This window comes from Enhydra lutris, unplaced genomic scaffold (assembly GCF_002288905.1).
Source record: "Enhydra lutris kenyoni isolate GAN:26980312 unplaced genomic scaffold, ASM228890v2 scaffoldscaffold74, whole genome shotgun sequence".
Classification (NCBI taxonomy): domain Eukaryota; kingdom Metazoa; phylum Chordata; class Mammalia; order Carnivora; family Mustelidae; genus Enhydra; species Enhydra lutris.
This window is the reverse complement of record NW_019154158.1, coordinates 1,286,370-1,303,738: the sequence shown is the minus strand read 5'-3', so window position 1 is coordinate 1,303,738 and position 17,369 is coordinate 1,286,370. Positions and strand designations below refer to the sequence as shown.

The 17,369-nt window shown below is 35.9% G+C and overlaps 1 protein-coding gene across 1 annotated transcript in view; it reads right to left on the bottom strand.

Annotated features, from left to right (window-relative positions):
- Nucleotides 1-776: 776 nt before the first annotated feature.
- Nucleotides 777-17,369, bottom strand: part of LOC111160217 (family with sequence similarity 19 member A2, C-C motif chemokine like) — a 477,542-nt gene continuing 460,949 nt past the window's right edge. The window contains exon 5 of the mRNA XM_022523128.1: nucleotides 777-2,953. Coding sequence (XP_022378836.1) covers nucleotides 2,942-2,953 — 12 coding nt within the window. The 3' untranslated portion in view covers nucleotides 777-2,941. The remainder of the gene's footprint in view (nucleotides 2,954-17,369) is intronic.

Here is a 17,369-nt window from a genome sequence, read left to right as displayed (position 1 = left end):
AACAAAGTTAAAGGATGTTATTCTGAAAATAAAGAACTTGAAAAATGTTATTACAAATCCGTCAGTCATTAACCATATTCTTATACTGTAATACACACCATTGTAAAGTTTTACTAAGTTAAGTGAAAAGGATAAGATCTCTTTCTCTCTCTCTGTCTCTCTGTCTCTCTGTCACACACACACACACACACACATGCACACACACACACTGCTTGTGAAACCGGTAAAGTCTAAGTAAGATCTGTATTTGAGTTAATAATATTGTACCAATGTCAGTTTCTTGGTTTTATAAGATTTTGGCATTGGAGGACAGTGGGGGAAAGGGCACACAATTTTCCACTTTTTTTTTGGTAACAGATTGTGAATTTTAACCTATTTGTCAAAATTATTTTTTTTTTAATTTGAAAGCTGAGTTATAGCCATATCTGATATTTTCATTAACATTTCCATATATAATAAACCTTAAAGCATAAGCAGTATATTTAACAATTTGTATAATAAAAAGAATTTTGCATATTGCTAGTAAACATACATCAGTTGTGCTCATAGTCAAGATATGGGCAAATAATAGCACAAGTGTAAATATATCTCTTTCGATTGTTTCCTAGCAAAGAAACAAACCAAGTATTGGAACCTTGTGTAAATGGCAAGAGTTGCCATGCATTTTTATTAAAAGTTAGACTGAAAAATTTATGTCAGCTCCCCATGAATTCAGAGGTTTTTCTGGACAGTAACTGAAATACTTTTGAAATAAAACATTAGAAAACAGATTCTCCAAATGTAACTCATGAAGAGAGTCCATTTTATATCCCAATTTTATTTACCTTTTCTGAATAGTCACAACATTAATCTACTGGGGATAATCTAGTTAGTATATTTGAAATTCCATTTATTTTTTTCTATTGATAGGCATGTGTTACACTTGTATATAATACAGAATTTCTAGTGTTGTTTTAAAGGACTCAGTTAAAAAAAAATGAGAAGCATGATGTACAATTTCAAACAAACCTAGGACAAATTCATAATTTCCAAAATAATACAGGTTTCTACTTTGCTCCAAAGAAATTAATGCTGTTACAATTGATGCAAAAATTCCAGCACAATTGTTATTTTTTTCTTTCTGAATTCATACAGTCTTGAACTGTTGCAAAATCCACTCAGAGTCATCTAATCAATTTTATGTATAACTAACATGGAGGGAGGAAGTCATCTCATCCCATGGACTTGCGGGGCAATACACTTTGGTTCACTGTCCAAAGTATACTTTACAAATTTGACTTTTGACAAATTTTACATTTTCAATTTTTCTGCCCAGAAGACATTCTGGGTAATGTACTGGTCTTTGAAATTCGTTGCCAACTAACAGACCAAAACTCTCCAAGGTATGTCAGCCTCCATCATGGAAACCAGCATAGACTTAATTGACCATGTCAGTGAGTTTTAAAAATATGAAAGATGGTCACATTTTTTCTAACATAATGGAACTTCTAATAGGACAATTTCTGAAGTAACTTCCTTTTAGGTTAAGATGAGTAAACAAAGAAGTCTCTCTGGTTACATCCCTTCAACTATACATTTACACAATATTATTACAGAATGGCTATGCATTTTCAATTCTTCTCTACCTTCACATAACAAATGAAATAAAATAAATGTAGTATAAAATTATACATTCTCTAATAACTTAGAAAAAAGTACATACATGTTTAAGGCTTTTAAATATTTGTAAGACTTTCCTGTAGAACTGAAAAACAAAAAAATGTTAAAATGACTACAAAACTGTGGACAGAAACTGACCTAAGAAATTGTTTGAATGGGACAACTATAAGCAAATATTTATAAATTCAAGACCAAGGAAAATGAACAATTCTATTAACAGACAGAACAAACAAATATATAAGCATTCAAACAGTCATTGGGAGCGAGCAAGGGACAGTCTATTAAAATGATAGGACAGCTAAAAAAAAATTTACTAGAAGAAAAGTGAATAACTCTCAAGCTAAGAAATCAGAAATCCACATGCATCCCTGGCGATTTTTTGAAACTGAAAGCTACCTACATACTTGACTGCTCACTGCTGATTTCTGTGAAGGGAAAAAGTAAATACAAACAAAAGAAAAAGCCCACTTAAAAAACAAAACAAAACAACCAAGAGGGAGAGTACTCTAGAAGTACAAAATAGCATATAATGAAAATGGAAATTCAGTTCTAACTACTACCTATTTAACTGACAGAGAGCTGCAGTAGTATGTTAGCCTTGGGGAAACATGTCAGCTTGTCTATACATTCTTATATGATTGATGTATTCAGATAACTATTACTTGCCAACAATAATTATTATCAATGGATATATATTTCCATTCCTTTAACAAAAGCAATTTTAAGATGTTAAAACATGTAGGCTTTCAGAGCTCCAAGATTAGGTTACAAATAAAATCATCTCAGTCTACACCATGCCAGAGGAGAAGTTCACAAGAAAATGTCAGTAAAGCCGGGTGCAGTCCCACCCACCAATGAACACAGGACCAGACCCAGGAACACATCCATGGCTGCAGGCCGGTGCACTTGGCAGACTTTCAGAAGCAAGAAAAACAGTCACACTTGAGGCCAAGAACCATAAAGGTGAGTGTCTCTGACATCACCTGGAAACACCAGCTCTTCAGATGGCAAATTCAAATTCTCTTAGCAAATGCAATTTTACAAGTTGAACACAGTTCAAATCTGACAAAATCTTCATGACATAGAAGTTCATGTCTGACTTTTTAAAAGTCTCGGTTTCAAGAAGAGGCTGATTACGAGCCATGAAATCCCTTGGAAATAAGACTCTGCAGTGCCTCTTGTGAGCGATATAAAAATCTCCCTTCAAGATCACCTCGGGAATTAAGTTTCTGTGCATGTGTTCAATGTAATCAGGCTTGAGGATCACTTGATTTATCCTTTGTTAATGGGTTACCTACAAAGGAAGAAGAAAATATAATCATTTTGTAAGAAGGCTATGATCTTAAAACTGCAAACACAATTTAGTATTAGAAATTAATAACTCAAAATGGTAGTATTTGCTTTATCAAATAAATTGTTGAATTTTAAAGGACTAGCATATTCAGATATTGCCACCTTATAAAAAATATACAAGTTTTTTTTTTTCTTTTTATCCTTTCACAGTATTTTTAGAGCCACTTGCACAACTATCCAAATGACTGCAGCTGTGACCAGGAAGATCTTAACTGGTGATGCTACATGTCTCAAATTCAAAGAATGATTCTGGAATCTGTTCTTTGTAAAGTCTTGGAGGATAGAATCCAGAGATCATAAACACTCTATGCCAGGCCTCAGTAAAGAAAGACCTTAGTTCACAGGAATACAATCAGACCACATCTTCAAGAAAGTCGTTGGGCATTGGCTCTATAAAATCCATTCTTGAAATAGTTTAAAACTTGAGGGCTTATTTGACTCCATCAGATTTCAGAAAAAATAACTATGAGGAGAAATAAATATCTGGGGAGAAAAACAATGATTGTACACTATTTCACTAAGTTTTGAAAGTGTCCAGGAATTCTCAAAAAATTGATTAGTATTATTGATGCTATTATAAATATTACTAAGGGAGATTCACACTGGCTTCTCACACCTATTTAGGTCCAAAGACTGTGTATGGGAAAAAATAGTAAACATCTGGAATACCTGATACCTATGTAGATCGATCTGTATGCATACATGTAGATGATACATAGATAGAAAGATTTCTGCTGTGTCAGTGAATTCCTAGGTATACTCTAATAGCAAGTTACTTAACAGTTGCATAACTTCTTTTTAAGCAATGATTATAACAAAAAGTGAATTCTTGAAAGTTACTGTGAATACTTTGGTTTTATTCCATCAAATTATATAATTATTCATCCTTTCATAAAATATTTAAGGAAAGGTTTTGTTTGTTTTGTTTTTTGATCAACTATAAGAAAGAGAAACATTAAGTAAAATAATCTAACTCTGGCTCTACCACACCCAGTCTCAAAGGAAGCTATAAATTCAAAAACAATTATTTTCTGTGTGGAAGCAGCCATCTTATTTATGTCTCTTTGGTCAGCTATCCTGCCCAAGGAAGGAGCCTCTGCTTGCATATTTAAAGTTTCTTACTTCCATCCACAGAGGAACTGTGGGAGAAATTGAATTGAGGATGGAAGGACCAAACACAGAAGGGGCCTGTTCACCTCCAGAAATGCTGGGAGCAGGGGCTATCTTAGGTAGGGCAGCAATCTCATTTTCGATTTGTCATTTTATAGTTCTGTGAATGGCTCCCAGTCTGAGTGTGAATGTTAAGAGCACCATGGAAAGTAAATATGAATTTTTCTACAGACATTATGTCAGAGGTTGTCAATGGAGATAGCTGATCATTATGAAAAATACAAACTCTTTAGGATAAACTTTCTTGATAAATACTGATTTAACACAAACTTTGATGGCCATTGCCTGAGCAGATCCACTTGTCTTTTCTGGAGATTCTTCTCTTGGTAAGAAGACTCAAAAAGCATGGTAAGAGACTGTATTTCCAAAACTAGTGCAAAGAAAAGAGATGAATTGAGAGACTGAGAACAAATGAGTGAGCCCCGCAGGGACTCAGCATAGGCAGCTGGAAGGACATGGTGCTGTGACCCCATGGGAGCACGTGGCCTATCCTCCTGTGTCATTTCAAACCCTGGTTCTAAGAAATCTCCTCGTGGGTATGGTAGATGCATTCTTCTATCTTCATTCCAAGCTAAGTATTTCATCCTGCTAGTTTATATAAAGCTGGGGAGTGAGTCTCTCAACTATATATTAAAGCTTTGTTTTTCACATAATTTTAAAAATAGACACTCACATTTATAGGTGATATAATACCAAAGGTTTATGTACTGGAACAAATTTCCTCCATCTCAGAAAACATACATGTATACACATAAACACATATATACAATGCATATCCTAAGAATATCATAAATCTACATTTTTATTCTGTTTGTAGCAGCTAAAATAATTTCTCAAAAATTAAAATTTAAACATAACTAAAAGAATTGTCTATCATAGATCAAAACATGACTGAAATGACTTTTTTCCTCCAGTTTTACAAACTAGTCCTAGTTTATTAATCTTAAAATTTTCCTAGCGCCTTTAATGAGATAAAGATGGGGTTTAACTGGGCTATTTGTTTTCGATTTCATTTTTGTATGTTACTCTGATCAAGTAATTGTGGTTTGACATGTGGAGTTCTAGGCTAAGGTCAGAATGTAGTACTTGCAGGCACAGTGGTGGCATCATGCCACCTCTCAGACCCTCAGTTTCCCTGTATGTAGAAAGGGGATAATCCTGTTAGCCTCACGGAGTTGCTGTGAGGATATGATGATGTTTACGAAAACACCAACTCTGAGGTAGTATAATAAAAGTTTTGTGTTTTTTTTTAATGCACAAATCTTTAACAAGAGAGTCACTAAGGTATAATGAGAGGATCACACTAGCAGACATTTAGTCAAATTAGAGAAACTCTCAAGGAATCCAAACAAAGGCTAAGTAATCACTTGTCCTTTCCAATGTAATACAAAATATGGGCACCTGTGAACACGACTCCGCCCCCTCTTTGACAACCTCCATATTTGTACCAAGTGAAATGGCAAAACCAAAGATTGAAAAACATAAGGTTGATTCTGAATATATGTATATTATCACCAATTTTAATCACCTAATACACAAGAAATAGTAATATTTAAAATGAAATTGTCTAAAATGTAACAAAAAATCAACCCTTTCATGATTTATATACTTTAGCAAAAACAGTCCAAGTTACTCAAATTAAAATTCTGGCATGCTTGTTGGAAAACAAGTGCCATTTGACCCTTTCCTGATATGCAAGGGTTGTTGAAGCAATATTAATGCAATCTAACATTTAAAAATGTTGCTCTTGTTTTTTTTAATTATTATTTTTTATTAACATATAATGTATTTTTTGCCCTAGGGGTACAGGTCTGTGAATCATCAGGCTTAACACATTTCACAGCACTCAAAATAGCACATCCCTCACCCATGTCCTTAACCCAGCCACCCTATCCCTATCCCCCACCCCCCAGCAACCCTCAGTTTGTTTCCCGAGATTAAGAGTCCCTTATGGATGGTCTCCCTCCCGATCCCATCTTGTTTCATTTTTTTCCCTCCCTACTCTCCATGACACCACCCTGCTCCTCAAATTCCTCATATCAGAGAGATCAATGATAATTGTCTTTCTCTGATTGACTTATTATGCTTAGCATTAGCATAATACCCTCTAGTTCCATCCACGTCATTGCAAATGGCAAGCTTTTGTATCTTTTGATAGCTACATAGTATTCCATTATATCTGTATACCTTATCTTCTTTATCCATTCATCTGTTGATGGACATCTAGGCTCTTTCCATAGTTTGGCTATTGTGGACATTGCTGCTATAAACATTCAGGTGCACAAACCCCTTCAGATCAGTACATTTGTATCTTTAGGGTAAATACCCAGTAGTGTGACTGCAGGGACATAGGATAGCTCTATTTTAAACTTTTTAAGGAAGCTCCATACTGTTTTCCAGAGTGGCTGCACCAGCTTGCTTTCCCACCAACAGTGTAGGAGGTTTCCCCTTTCTCTGCATCCTCGCCAACATCTGTCGTTTTCTGACTTGTTAATTTTAGCCATTCTGACTAGTGTGAAGTGGTATTTCATTGTGGTTTTAATTTGTATTTCCCTGATGCACAGTGATGTTAAGCACTTTTTCATGTAGTCTGTTGGCCATCTGGATGTCTTCTTTGCAGAAATGTCTGTTCATGTCCTCTGCCCATTTCCTGATTGGATTATTTGTTCCTTGGGTGTTGAGTTTGATAAGTTCTTTATAGATTTTGGATACCAGGCCTTTATCTGATATGTCGTTTGCAAATATCTTCTCCCATTCTGTCAGTTGTCTTTTGGTTTTGTTGACTTTTTCCTTTGCTGTGCAAAAGTTTTTGAACTTGCTGAAGTCCCAATAGTTTATTTTTGCCCTTGCTTCCCTTGTCTTTGGTAATGTTTCTATGAAGAAGTTGCTGTGGCTGAAGTGGAAGAGGTTTCTGCCTGAGTTCTCCTCAAGAATTTTAATGGATTCCTTTCTCACATTGAGATCCTTCATCCATTTTGAGTCTCTTTTTGTGTGTGGTATAAGGAAACGGTCCAGTTTCATTCTTATGCATGTGCCCATCCAATTTTCCCAACACCATTTGTTGAAGAGATTGTCTTCTTTCCATTGGACATTCTTTCCTGCTTTGTCAAAGATTAGTTGACCATAGAGATGAGGATCCATTTATGGGCTCTCTATTCTAGATCCATTGATCTATGTCTGTTTTTGTGCCAGTACCATACTGTCCTGATGAATATAGCTTTGTAATAGAGCATGAAGTCTGGAATTGTGATTCCGCCAACTTTGGTGTTTGTTTTGTTTTTTTTTTTTCCCACATTCCTCTGGCTATATGGGGTCTTTTCTGGTTCCATATAAATTTTAGGATTATTTGTTCCATTTCTTTGAAAAAAATTGATGGTATTTTAATAGGGATTGCTCTAGGTAGCATAGACATTTTCATAATATTTGTTCTTACAATCCATGAACGTGGAATGTTTTTCCATTTCTTTATGTCTTCCTCAATTTCTTTCATGAGTACTTTATAGATTCTTTGCCTTTTGGTTATATTTATTCCTAGGTATCTTATGGTTTTGGGTGCAATTGTAAATGGGATCAACTCCTTAATTTCTATTTCCTCTGTCTTACTGTTGGTGTATAGAAATGCAACTGATTTCCGTGCATTGATTTTATATCCTGCCACTTTACTGAATTCCTATATGAGTTCTAGCAGTTTTGGAGTGGAGTCTTTTGGGTTTTCCACATACAGTATCCTATCATCTGCAAAGAGTGAGAGTTTGACTTCTTCTTTGTCAATTTAGATGCCTTTATTTATTTTTGTTGTCTGATTGCTGAGGCTAGGACTTCTAGTACTATGTTGAATAGCAGTGGTGATAGTGGACATCCCTGCCATGTTTCTGACCTTAGCTCTCAGTTATTCCCCATTGAGAATTATATTCACTGTGGGTTTTTCATAGATGGCTTTGATGGTATTGAGATATGTATCCTCTATCCCTACACTGTGAAGAGTTTTGATCAAGAAAGGATGCTGTACTTTGTCAAATGCTTTCTCTGCATCTATTGAAAGTATCAAATGGTTCTTGTTCTTTCTTTTATTAATGTATCACATTTATTGATTTGCAGACGTTAAACCAACCTGGCAGCTGAGGAATAAATCCCACATGGTAGTGGTTAATAATCCTTTCAATGTACTGTTGGATCCTACTGGCTAATATTTTGGTGAGAGTTTTTGCATCCATATTCATCAAGGATATTAGTCTGTAATTCTCCTTTTTTTAAAGATTTTATTCACTTATTTTACAGAGAGAGATCACAAGTAGACAGAGAGAGAGGAGGAGGAGGAAGCAGGCTCCCTGCCAAGCAAAGACCCCAATGGGGGACTCGATCCCAGGACCCTGAGATCATGACCTGAGCTGAAGGCAGAGGCTTGACCCACTGAGCCACCTAGGCACCCCTGTAATTCTCCTTTTTGATGGAGTCTTTGTCTGGTTTTGACATCAAGGTAATGCTGGATTCATAAAATGAGTTTGGAAGTTTTCCTTCCATTTCTATTTTTTGGAACAGTTTCAGGAGAATAGGTATTAATTCTTCTTTAAATGTTTAGTGGAATTCCCCTGGGAAGCTGTCTGGCGCTGAGCTCTTATTTGTTGGGAGATTTTTGATGAGGTTCAATCTCCTTACTGGTTATGAGTCTGTTCAGGTTTTTAATTTCTTCCTGGTTCATTTTTGATAGTTTTTATGTCTCTAGGAATGCATCCATTTCTTCCAGATTGTCAAATTTGCTGATGTATAGTTGCTCATAATATGTTCTTGTAATTGTTTGTATTTCTTTGGTGTTGGTTGTGATCTCTCCTCTTTCATGATTTTATTAATTTGGGTCCTTTCTCTTTTCTTTTGGGTAGCTCTGGCCAGGGGTTTATCAATCTTATTAATTCTTTCAAAGAACCAACTCCTAGTTTTGTTGATTTGTTCTACTGTTTTTTTTGTTTCTATTTCATTGATTTCTGGTCAGTCTTTATTATTTCTCTTCTCCTACTGGGTTTAGGCTTTCTTTGCTGTTCTTTCTCTAGCTCCTCTAGGTGTAGGGTTAGGTTGTGTACTTGAGACCTTTCTCGTTTCTTGAGAAAGGCTTGTATTGCTATATATTTCCTCTCAGGACCGCCTTTGCTGTGTCCCAAAGATTTTGAACAGTTGTGTTTTCATTTTCATTTGTTTCCATAAATTTTTTTTTAATTCTTTAATTTCCTAGTTGACCCATTCAGTCTTTAGTAGGATGCTCTTTAGCCTCCATGTATTTGAGTTCTTTCCAACTTTCCTTTTGTGATTGAGTTCTAGTTTCAGTGCATTGTGGTCTGACAATATGGAGGGAATGATCCCAGTCTTTTGGTACCATTTGAGACCTGATTTGTGACCCAGGATGTGATCTATTCTGAAGAATGTTCCATGTGCAGTAGAGAATAATGTCTATTCTGTTGTTTTGGGATGGAATGTTCTGAATATATCTGTGATGTCCATCAGGTCCAGTGTATCATTTAAAGAAAGCCTTTATTTCCTTGTTGATCTTTTGCTTGGATGATCTGTCATTTTCAATGAGGGGGGTGTTAAAGTCCTCTAATATTATTATATTATTGTTGATATGTTTCTTTGATTTTGTTATGAACTGGTTTATATAATTGGCTGTTCCCATGTTAGGGGCATAAGTATTTAAAATTGTTAGATCTTCTTGCTGGACAGACCCTTTAAGTATGATATAGTGTCCATCCTCATCTCTTATAGTCTTTGGCTTAAAATCTAATTTATCTGATATAAGGATTAACACCCCAGCTTTCTTTGATGTTCATTAGCATGATAAATTGTTTTCCACCTCATCACTTTAAATCTGGAGGAGTCTTTGGGTCTAAAATGAGCTTCTTATAGAGAGCATATTGATGGGTCTTGTTTTTCATCCATTCTGATACCCTGTGTCTTTTGATTGGGGCATTTAGCTCACTTACATTCAGGGTAACTACTGAAAAATATGAACATAGTGCCATTGTATTTCCTGTAAGGTGACTGTTACTGTATATAGTCTGTATTCCTTTCTGGTCTACTACTTTTAGGTTCTCTCTTTGCTTAGAGGACCCCTTTCAATATTTCCTGTAGGGCTGGTTTGGTGTTTGCAAATTCTTTTAATTTTTGTTCATCCTGGAAGCTTTTTATCTCTCCTTCTCTTTTCAATGACAGCCTAGCTGGATATAATATTCTTGGCTGCATATTTTTCTCATTTAGTGCTCTGAATATATCATGCCAGCCGTCTGGCCTGCAGGTCTTTGTGGATAGGTCTGCTGCCAACTAATATTTCTACCATTATATGTTACAGACCTCTTTTCCTGAGCTGCTTTCAGGATTTTCTCTTTGTCACTGAGACTTATAAATTTTACACTTAGATGATGGTGTATGGACTTATTTTTATTGATTTTGAGTGGGGTTCTCTGTGCCTCTTGGAATTTGATGCTTGTTCCCTTTGCCAAATTATGGAAATTCTCTGCTATAATTTGCTCCCATATGCCTGCTGCCCCTCTCTCTTTCTTCTTCTTCTGGAATCCTAATTATTCTAATATTGTTTCATCTTATGGTATCATTTAGCTCTCCTATTCTCCCCTCGTGGTCCAGTAGTTGTTAGTGTCTCTTTTGCTCAGCTTCTTTATTCTCCATCATTTGGTCTTCTATATCACTAATTCTTTCTTCTGCCTCATCTAACCTAGCAGTAAGAGCCTCCATTTTTAATTGTCCATCATTAATAGCTTTTTTGATTTCAAGTTGGTTAGATTTTTGTTCTTTTATTTCTCCAGAAAGGGATTTTATTTCCCCAGAAAGGTATTCTCTAATATCTTCCATGCTTTTTTCGATCCCAGCTAGCACCTTGATAATCATCATTCTGAACTCTAGTTTTGACATATTACTAATGTCTGTATTAATCTGATTAGGTTCCTAGCTGTTGGTACTGCCTCTTGCTCTTTTTGTGTGTGTGTGGTGTTTTTCTACTGTGTCACTTTACCCAGATAAGAACAGATGAATGAGAGAACAAAATACTAAAAGGGTAGCAATGATCCCAGAAAAATATACACTAACCAAATCAGAAGAGACCTGAAACCAACCAGGGGGAGAAGAAAGGGGGAAAGGGGGGAAAAATATCTATATCCATATCTATATCTACATATATAGATATAGATATAGATATAGTTTTTTTTTTTTTTTTTTTTTTTTTTTTTACCGGTTAATAGAACAGAGCCACACACTTGATTTTGAGTGTATTTTGGTCTGCTAGAAGAAACTGCCTCTCAAAATTTTAAAGAAAGAAAAACTTATATATATACAAAAATAAGGGTAAACACAATGAAGGGATGGAATATGAGTGGAAAGATGAAAATTTTAAAGGATTCTAAAAAAGGAATTGATAAGTTGGTTCAAAAAAAGAGGAAAGAATGTGATCAGGCTGGAGATTGGAACAAAGCCATGCACTAGATTTAGGGTATATTTTGATCTATTAGGAGAAATGGTATCCCAAAATTTAAAGAAAAAAAAAAACCTATATGTATACAAAAAATAAGTTTAAATACAATGAAAGGATAAAATATGACTATAACAATGAAAATTTAAATAAGATTTATAAAAAGGTATTGATAAGATAAAACAGTTTAAAAATATTAAAATGGGAAAGAGGAAAAATTAAGAAAATAGCATAAGAAAAAAATAAAATTTAAAAATTTTTACTTTAAAAGACTAAAGGATCATGGGGAAAAAGCCATGAACTCTGTGTGTTGTTTTCCCATAGCCCTGGAGTTCTGCAGTTCTCATTCATTGATGAACTTGATCTTGACTGGATGTTCTTGCTGATCTTCTGGTGGGAGGGGCCTGTTGCAGTGATTCTCAAATGTCTTTGTTTGCCTGAGGCAGAATCGCATCACCTTTGCCAGGGGCCAGGCTATGTAATCTGCTCAGGTTCACTCTCGGGAGCTTTTGTTCCCTGAATGCTTTCCCTACAGCTTTTGAGGGCAGGAATGAAAATGGTGGCCTCCTAGTCTCTGGCCCCATAGGGGCTGAGAACTCAGGGCCCTGCTCCTCAATGCACACTCAGAGAAATGCCAACAATCCCACCTGTTTCTCTGGTCTTGGGCCAAACTCCCGAGTTCACCCAGCCTGTGACTGAGCATTTCTGTCTCTGGTGCATGGCCTCATTTGGAGTCCCCAAACCCAGTAGATACCTGCAGCGTGCTCTTATGCTGCTCTTCCCAGAGGAGTAAGGAGGTGCTGCTTGTGGGGTCCTGCTCGAGGTGCAGTGGTCTGACTGTGACTTGGATCATGGTTTAAGGTAATCCCGAGCTGAGAGCCCCCTGTTCAACTCCGTCTCTGCAACCAGCTTCCCACTCCAATACCTGGTAGCTCTGCCACACTCAGACATCCCTGGTCTTTTTGTGTCCCTGCAGGTCCTGAGACCACACTGTCCTGGCGAGGTCGCCACCCCCCACTTAACCTCAGTGGAGCAGACTTCTAAAAGTTCTAATTTTGTGCTCCACTACATTCTCACTTGTGGGGAGCTGGTCCCTCCCACCACGGTCTATCTTCCTGTCACTTGGGATTTACTTCTCTGCATGTCCTACTTTCCAGAAAGTTGTTGATTTTCTGTTTCTAGAATTGGTGCTCTTCTTCTCTTTGATCTCCTGTTGAGTTTGTAGGTGTTCAGAATGGTTTGATAACTAGCTGAACTCCTGGGATCTGATTATATTTCAGTCTCCTACTCCTCTGCCATCTTGCACCTCTATTGTACTAATTTTAAATTATTTTTTTAACACACCACATTAAGCATTGCCTTATTTTTAGAACTTAAATATTGCTCTCACTCAAGCCATATCTTTTGGTAGAGGCCAAATAGTAAATAAAAAGTGGTAGCTTGTACAGCTGATTTTCAACAAGTTTTCAGTAACTAAAAGCAGGAAGTGCAATAAAACCATCTTTACAGGATAAGAAATAGCATTTGCTACTATGAATGTACTGTCTTCTGGTTCTGAGGGCAGTTGATATAGAATACTGCATGAAGGAGGAAATGATCATTACAGTTGTGCCCTGAGCTTCATTGGTTCTATTTATTTATATTTTTAAAAGATTTTTATTTATTTATTTGACAGAGATAGAGAGCACAAGTAGGCAGATTGGCAGGCAGAGGGAGAGGGAGAAGCATGTGTCCACTGAACACAGAGCCTGTTGGGGACTGGATCCCAAGACCCTGGGATCATGACCTGAGCCAAACGCAGACATTTAACCAACTGAGCCACCCAGGTGCCCCTCATTCATTTTAATCACCACCTAGTGAATTTGCCTTTCCAAAGGCAATGCTTCACAAAGCTGTTCTTTTATGTAAACTTGTCCCGCACACTAGCCAATTCAGCAAGTGAAAATACTTGACAGCTGAACACAGGCAAAAGGTAATAATAATAACAACAGTAATAATAATAGTAGTAATGGCAGCTTTTCTAGTCACAAGCACAAAGCTATCTTGGTAATGACCCACCAGGATGGAGCTAACCTGCTAATATTAAGCAAAAAGCACTAATTCTTTAAGAATTAGCCCCCTTTTTAAAAAACCTTTCCATTTATTTCTCCCAATCTAACAAATCTATTATAGGATCCTGATGAGATTTCTCAAAAATTTGTGCTAGGATCATGTTCTAATTAGGGAAAACAAAACCAAGTAATGGCATATATAACATTAGTTAAATATGAAATTAAGTCAGCTGTTTTGTACTGTTTTTATTTTATATTTTGAACATTATGCAGTGTCCTCTGTCCATCTTCTAGTGAAGCTAAATTAGGCTAAAATGGAAATTAAAGAATCTATCCTGTCCCAAATGTAAAACATGATTTTGTCAAGTTCTTAAAATAATTCTATTCATGGAGTTTGTAATTCCTTTTTCCCTGCTCAAGGCCTGCCACCTGAGGTATCAGTAGGAGGCAACATGCTTTGATGAGAGGCATGAACGCACAGCCCGGGTCAGATCTCTTCCTTAGCATTTTCTCATACTGTGGGGCAGAATAAGTTATTTGAACTCCTTGAGCCTAGTCTTCCTTGATAATACGAGAATGGTATTACCAGACCCCATGCATTTGCTGTTGTGGTTAAATCAGATAATCCTTCCAAAGTGTCTAGGTAAGTGCTTCTTAAATAACTGGTGATAGTGGTGGTAATTCCCAAACCCTACACAAAAGGTGATACATAGAATAATTATTGGAGGGGGACGTTACTGCTGCTTGCAGTGTTAAGTATTGATTTTAAGTTAATTTTTGGTGTCTTATAGAAACTGATGTGCAATTATTCATTTCATATTCTTACAAGTCATAAAAGTCATATTAAGAGGGAAGTGTCACTGTTTGGGCCTACTTTGGGAGTGAGACTCTTTTCAGATGAGTTGATATAGAGTAGTGGTTAAAAGGAATGTACCTGAAGCCAGGCTTCCTAGGTTCAGTGCTCAGTTCTGCTGATAACTCAGTGTGTGACCTTGAGTAAAACAGGGATAATATTAGTACCTACATCATAGAGGTGTATGAGCTGAGGAGCAAATAAGCGAATAGGTCAGGTGCTTAGAACAGTGCCGGGCACATAATAAACACTATGTATGGTAATTATTATTACATATTATATATACACACACACATACATTTCTAGCCCTCTGAATGCACTGAATTCCTAGTTTTTGCCCCTGATATTTCTGATCATACTTTACTAGTGTTTATAGACACATAATCCATTCTTGTTCATTCTTACTTTGTCTTTTTAATGGGCCAGCTGCCATCAGACTTTGCATACAGAACAAATATTTACGAAAATAACACTATAGCCATCTAGACTTAAAAAATAAATGTGGTATAATGATGCTAAAACAAAATGCAGATTCATAAATTTCCTTATTTTTGATGATTCTGCTGATATTGTTCTACATTGAGTTCTATCCCATATTCCAGATTTTTAAAAATCCCAGTTGTTCAGTTTGCCAGTCTATATAGATTTGTGAAATCACTGCCATTTCCACAGCATCAATGTGAATCTTATCACTTTAGCTTAATTCAAAAAAATAATCTTTTTCTCCAATGTGGCTATTAAAATCTAGTTATAAGGAACTATTGAGCAATATTTGCATTCCTGTAAATATAAAATGGGTCCTATACACACAATAATAGAACAGACAATGCATTATGAACATTACAAGTGAATTTCATAAAAACATGTTGAATTTATAGTAAATACCCATGTTATTCGAGAAACATTTATTTTTGGACTGATGAGCAATATTTAAACAGTTGGAATGCAAGGAATAAATATGTGGCAGTATTTCCAAAAGGAGGTGGTAGGTTTAAATGCAGTGCTTGTCCAGTCTTTATAATACAGCTGTTTCATGACATCACAACAGGCAACAAATCAAACTAACATTCTGATAAGTAAATTTAACTTATCTGATAAAAGTAAAAGGAAAGCTAGAAAACCTTTATAATCCTAAAAGCTGATTTGAATGAACTTTCCCTTGCTTGGAATAGAACTGCTTCTTTGCCAAGTTGTATTTTTTTAATGTAGTTCTTACAAGTACATGAATTAAGTTCTTGCTTAGTGTTGGTGTACTGAATGTGCAATTAAAACATCGTTATTCGGCAGCAGCAGGTTTTCTCATTTAAACTAGAGAAAAGCAGCCATTGAGCTGGTCATAAATGTAAGTGAATGTACTTGTACTATCTTAAAGCACCTTATATAATGAGGTATTACAAAATGAAAGACTCCTGTTGGTCTAAAATAATCCTTCAAGAGTAAGCTGACCAAACAGCATTTAGGTATAGATGAGGCACTGTAAGGCAATGACGTAAGAATCATCTTCATAAACCTACTCACCTATATACAAAATAAACTAAGACTGTATTTTGCTTTCTTAGCAATGGAGGTGATTCCTATAGCCATGAAAACTGTTGGATTTTCATGCCACAAATTTCAGGAAGAGGGGTGACCTTACTCTGATAAGAGTTTATACTAGTGTTGCTACCTGCTAGTCTAAGCACATTGGCCAAGTCAGTTAAAAATCTCTGAATCTCCAGGGTTCCTGTCTACTGAGGGAGTCTGTTGGACTCAGTGAACTTCTTAATCCCTTCTATCCCCAGACTATTCTGACTTTTCTTAAAAAGCATTATTTCCAAATGAGATAAAACTTTATTCAGATTACCCAAGTTCAATGATGGTATAATCACTCTGTAGACTCCATTTTTCTAAGAGGCCTACTCATTATATTAGAATGCACAAGTAGTAAGCCTTTACCACAAATACAACATCTGTCGATGGCTTTCAGCTTCCTATGCTGTATAAATGAAGATCTTGACTGGAAATGAATCTTTGGAACAGATGGACCTGCACTATTTCTCAGAACTCTGAAAGCTGTACAGTGCACCTGCCATGAACTCTTCTATGTGACTCATGACAGCAGATGACTGTTTGTGTTGCCATTTATGCACATTCTTCTACTCACAAGCAGATCAACTGATTCTGTCCAGATGACATTCACTGCTAGCACCAAAATAAATAAATAAATAAATAAATTCCCTAAGTTTTCTTTGGGTAGTTAATAAATTCCTTTGGGATAGTAAGGAAATTTAAAACTTTCCTTTTCCCATCCCTGTTCACAACTTGTGTTTATTCCAGGTGGAAAATGACCCCCAAAATTAAGATCATTCTGAAAGACAAGGACATTGGGATCCAGTTATGTTTTACTTAAAAACATTGGAAAGTCCTTAAAAGGGGGAAACAATTATTTTGAATACTTGGAAGAAATCTGAGTAGACTTAAAAGTATTATTTCATATACCAGTATAGTTCACAGACTTTTAGAGACAATTGAGATTTTGAACTCAATTGGAAATTACTTTACCTGCAAAATTTGATATTAAGTTCATTTTTTTAGACTCCCCTCTAATTTATAAAGGCCTAATTTGAATTGATAGTTTTTATCCACTTTCTGAAATCTATCTGCTAAAGTATTACATTCTTCAAGAACTTCAACTTCACTGTGTATGAGGGCTAGCAGAATTAAGCAGTATGAACTGTACTTAAAATTTAAGATAAGTGGAGTTGGGGAGAAGGGCTGAAACATGGAAGAAACTCTTCTGAGTAGCCTAGAAATTACTAAAAGCAGCATTTTTTCTGAA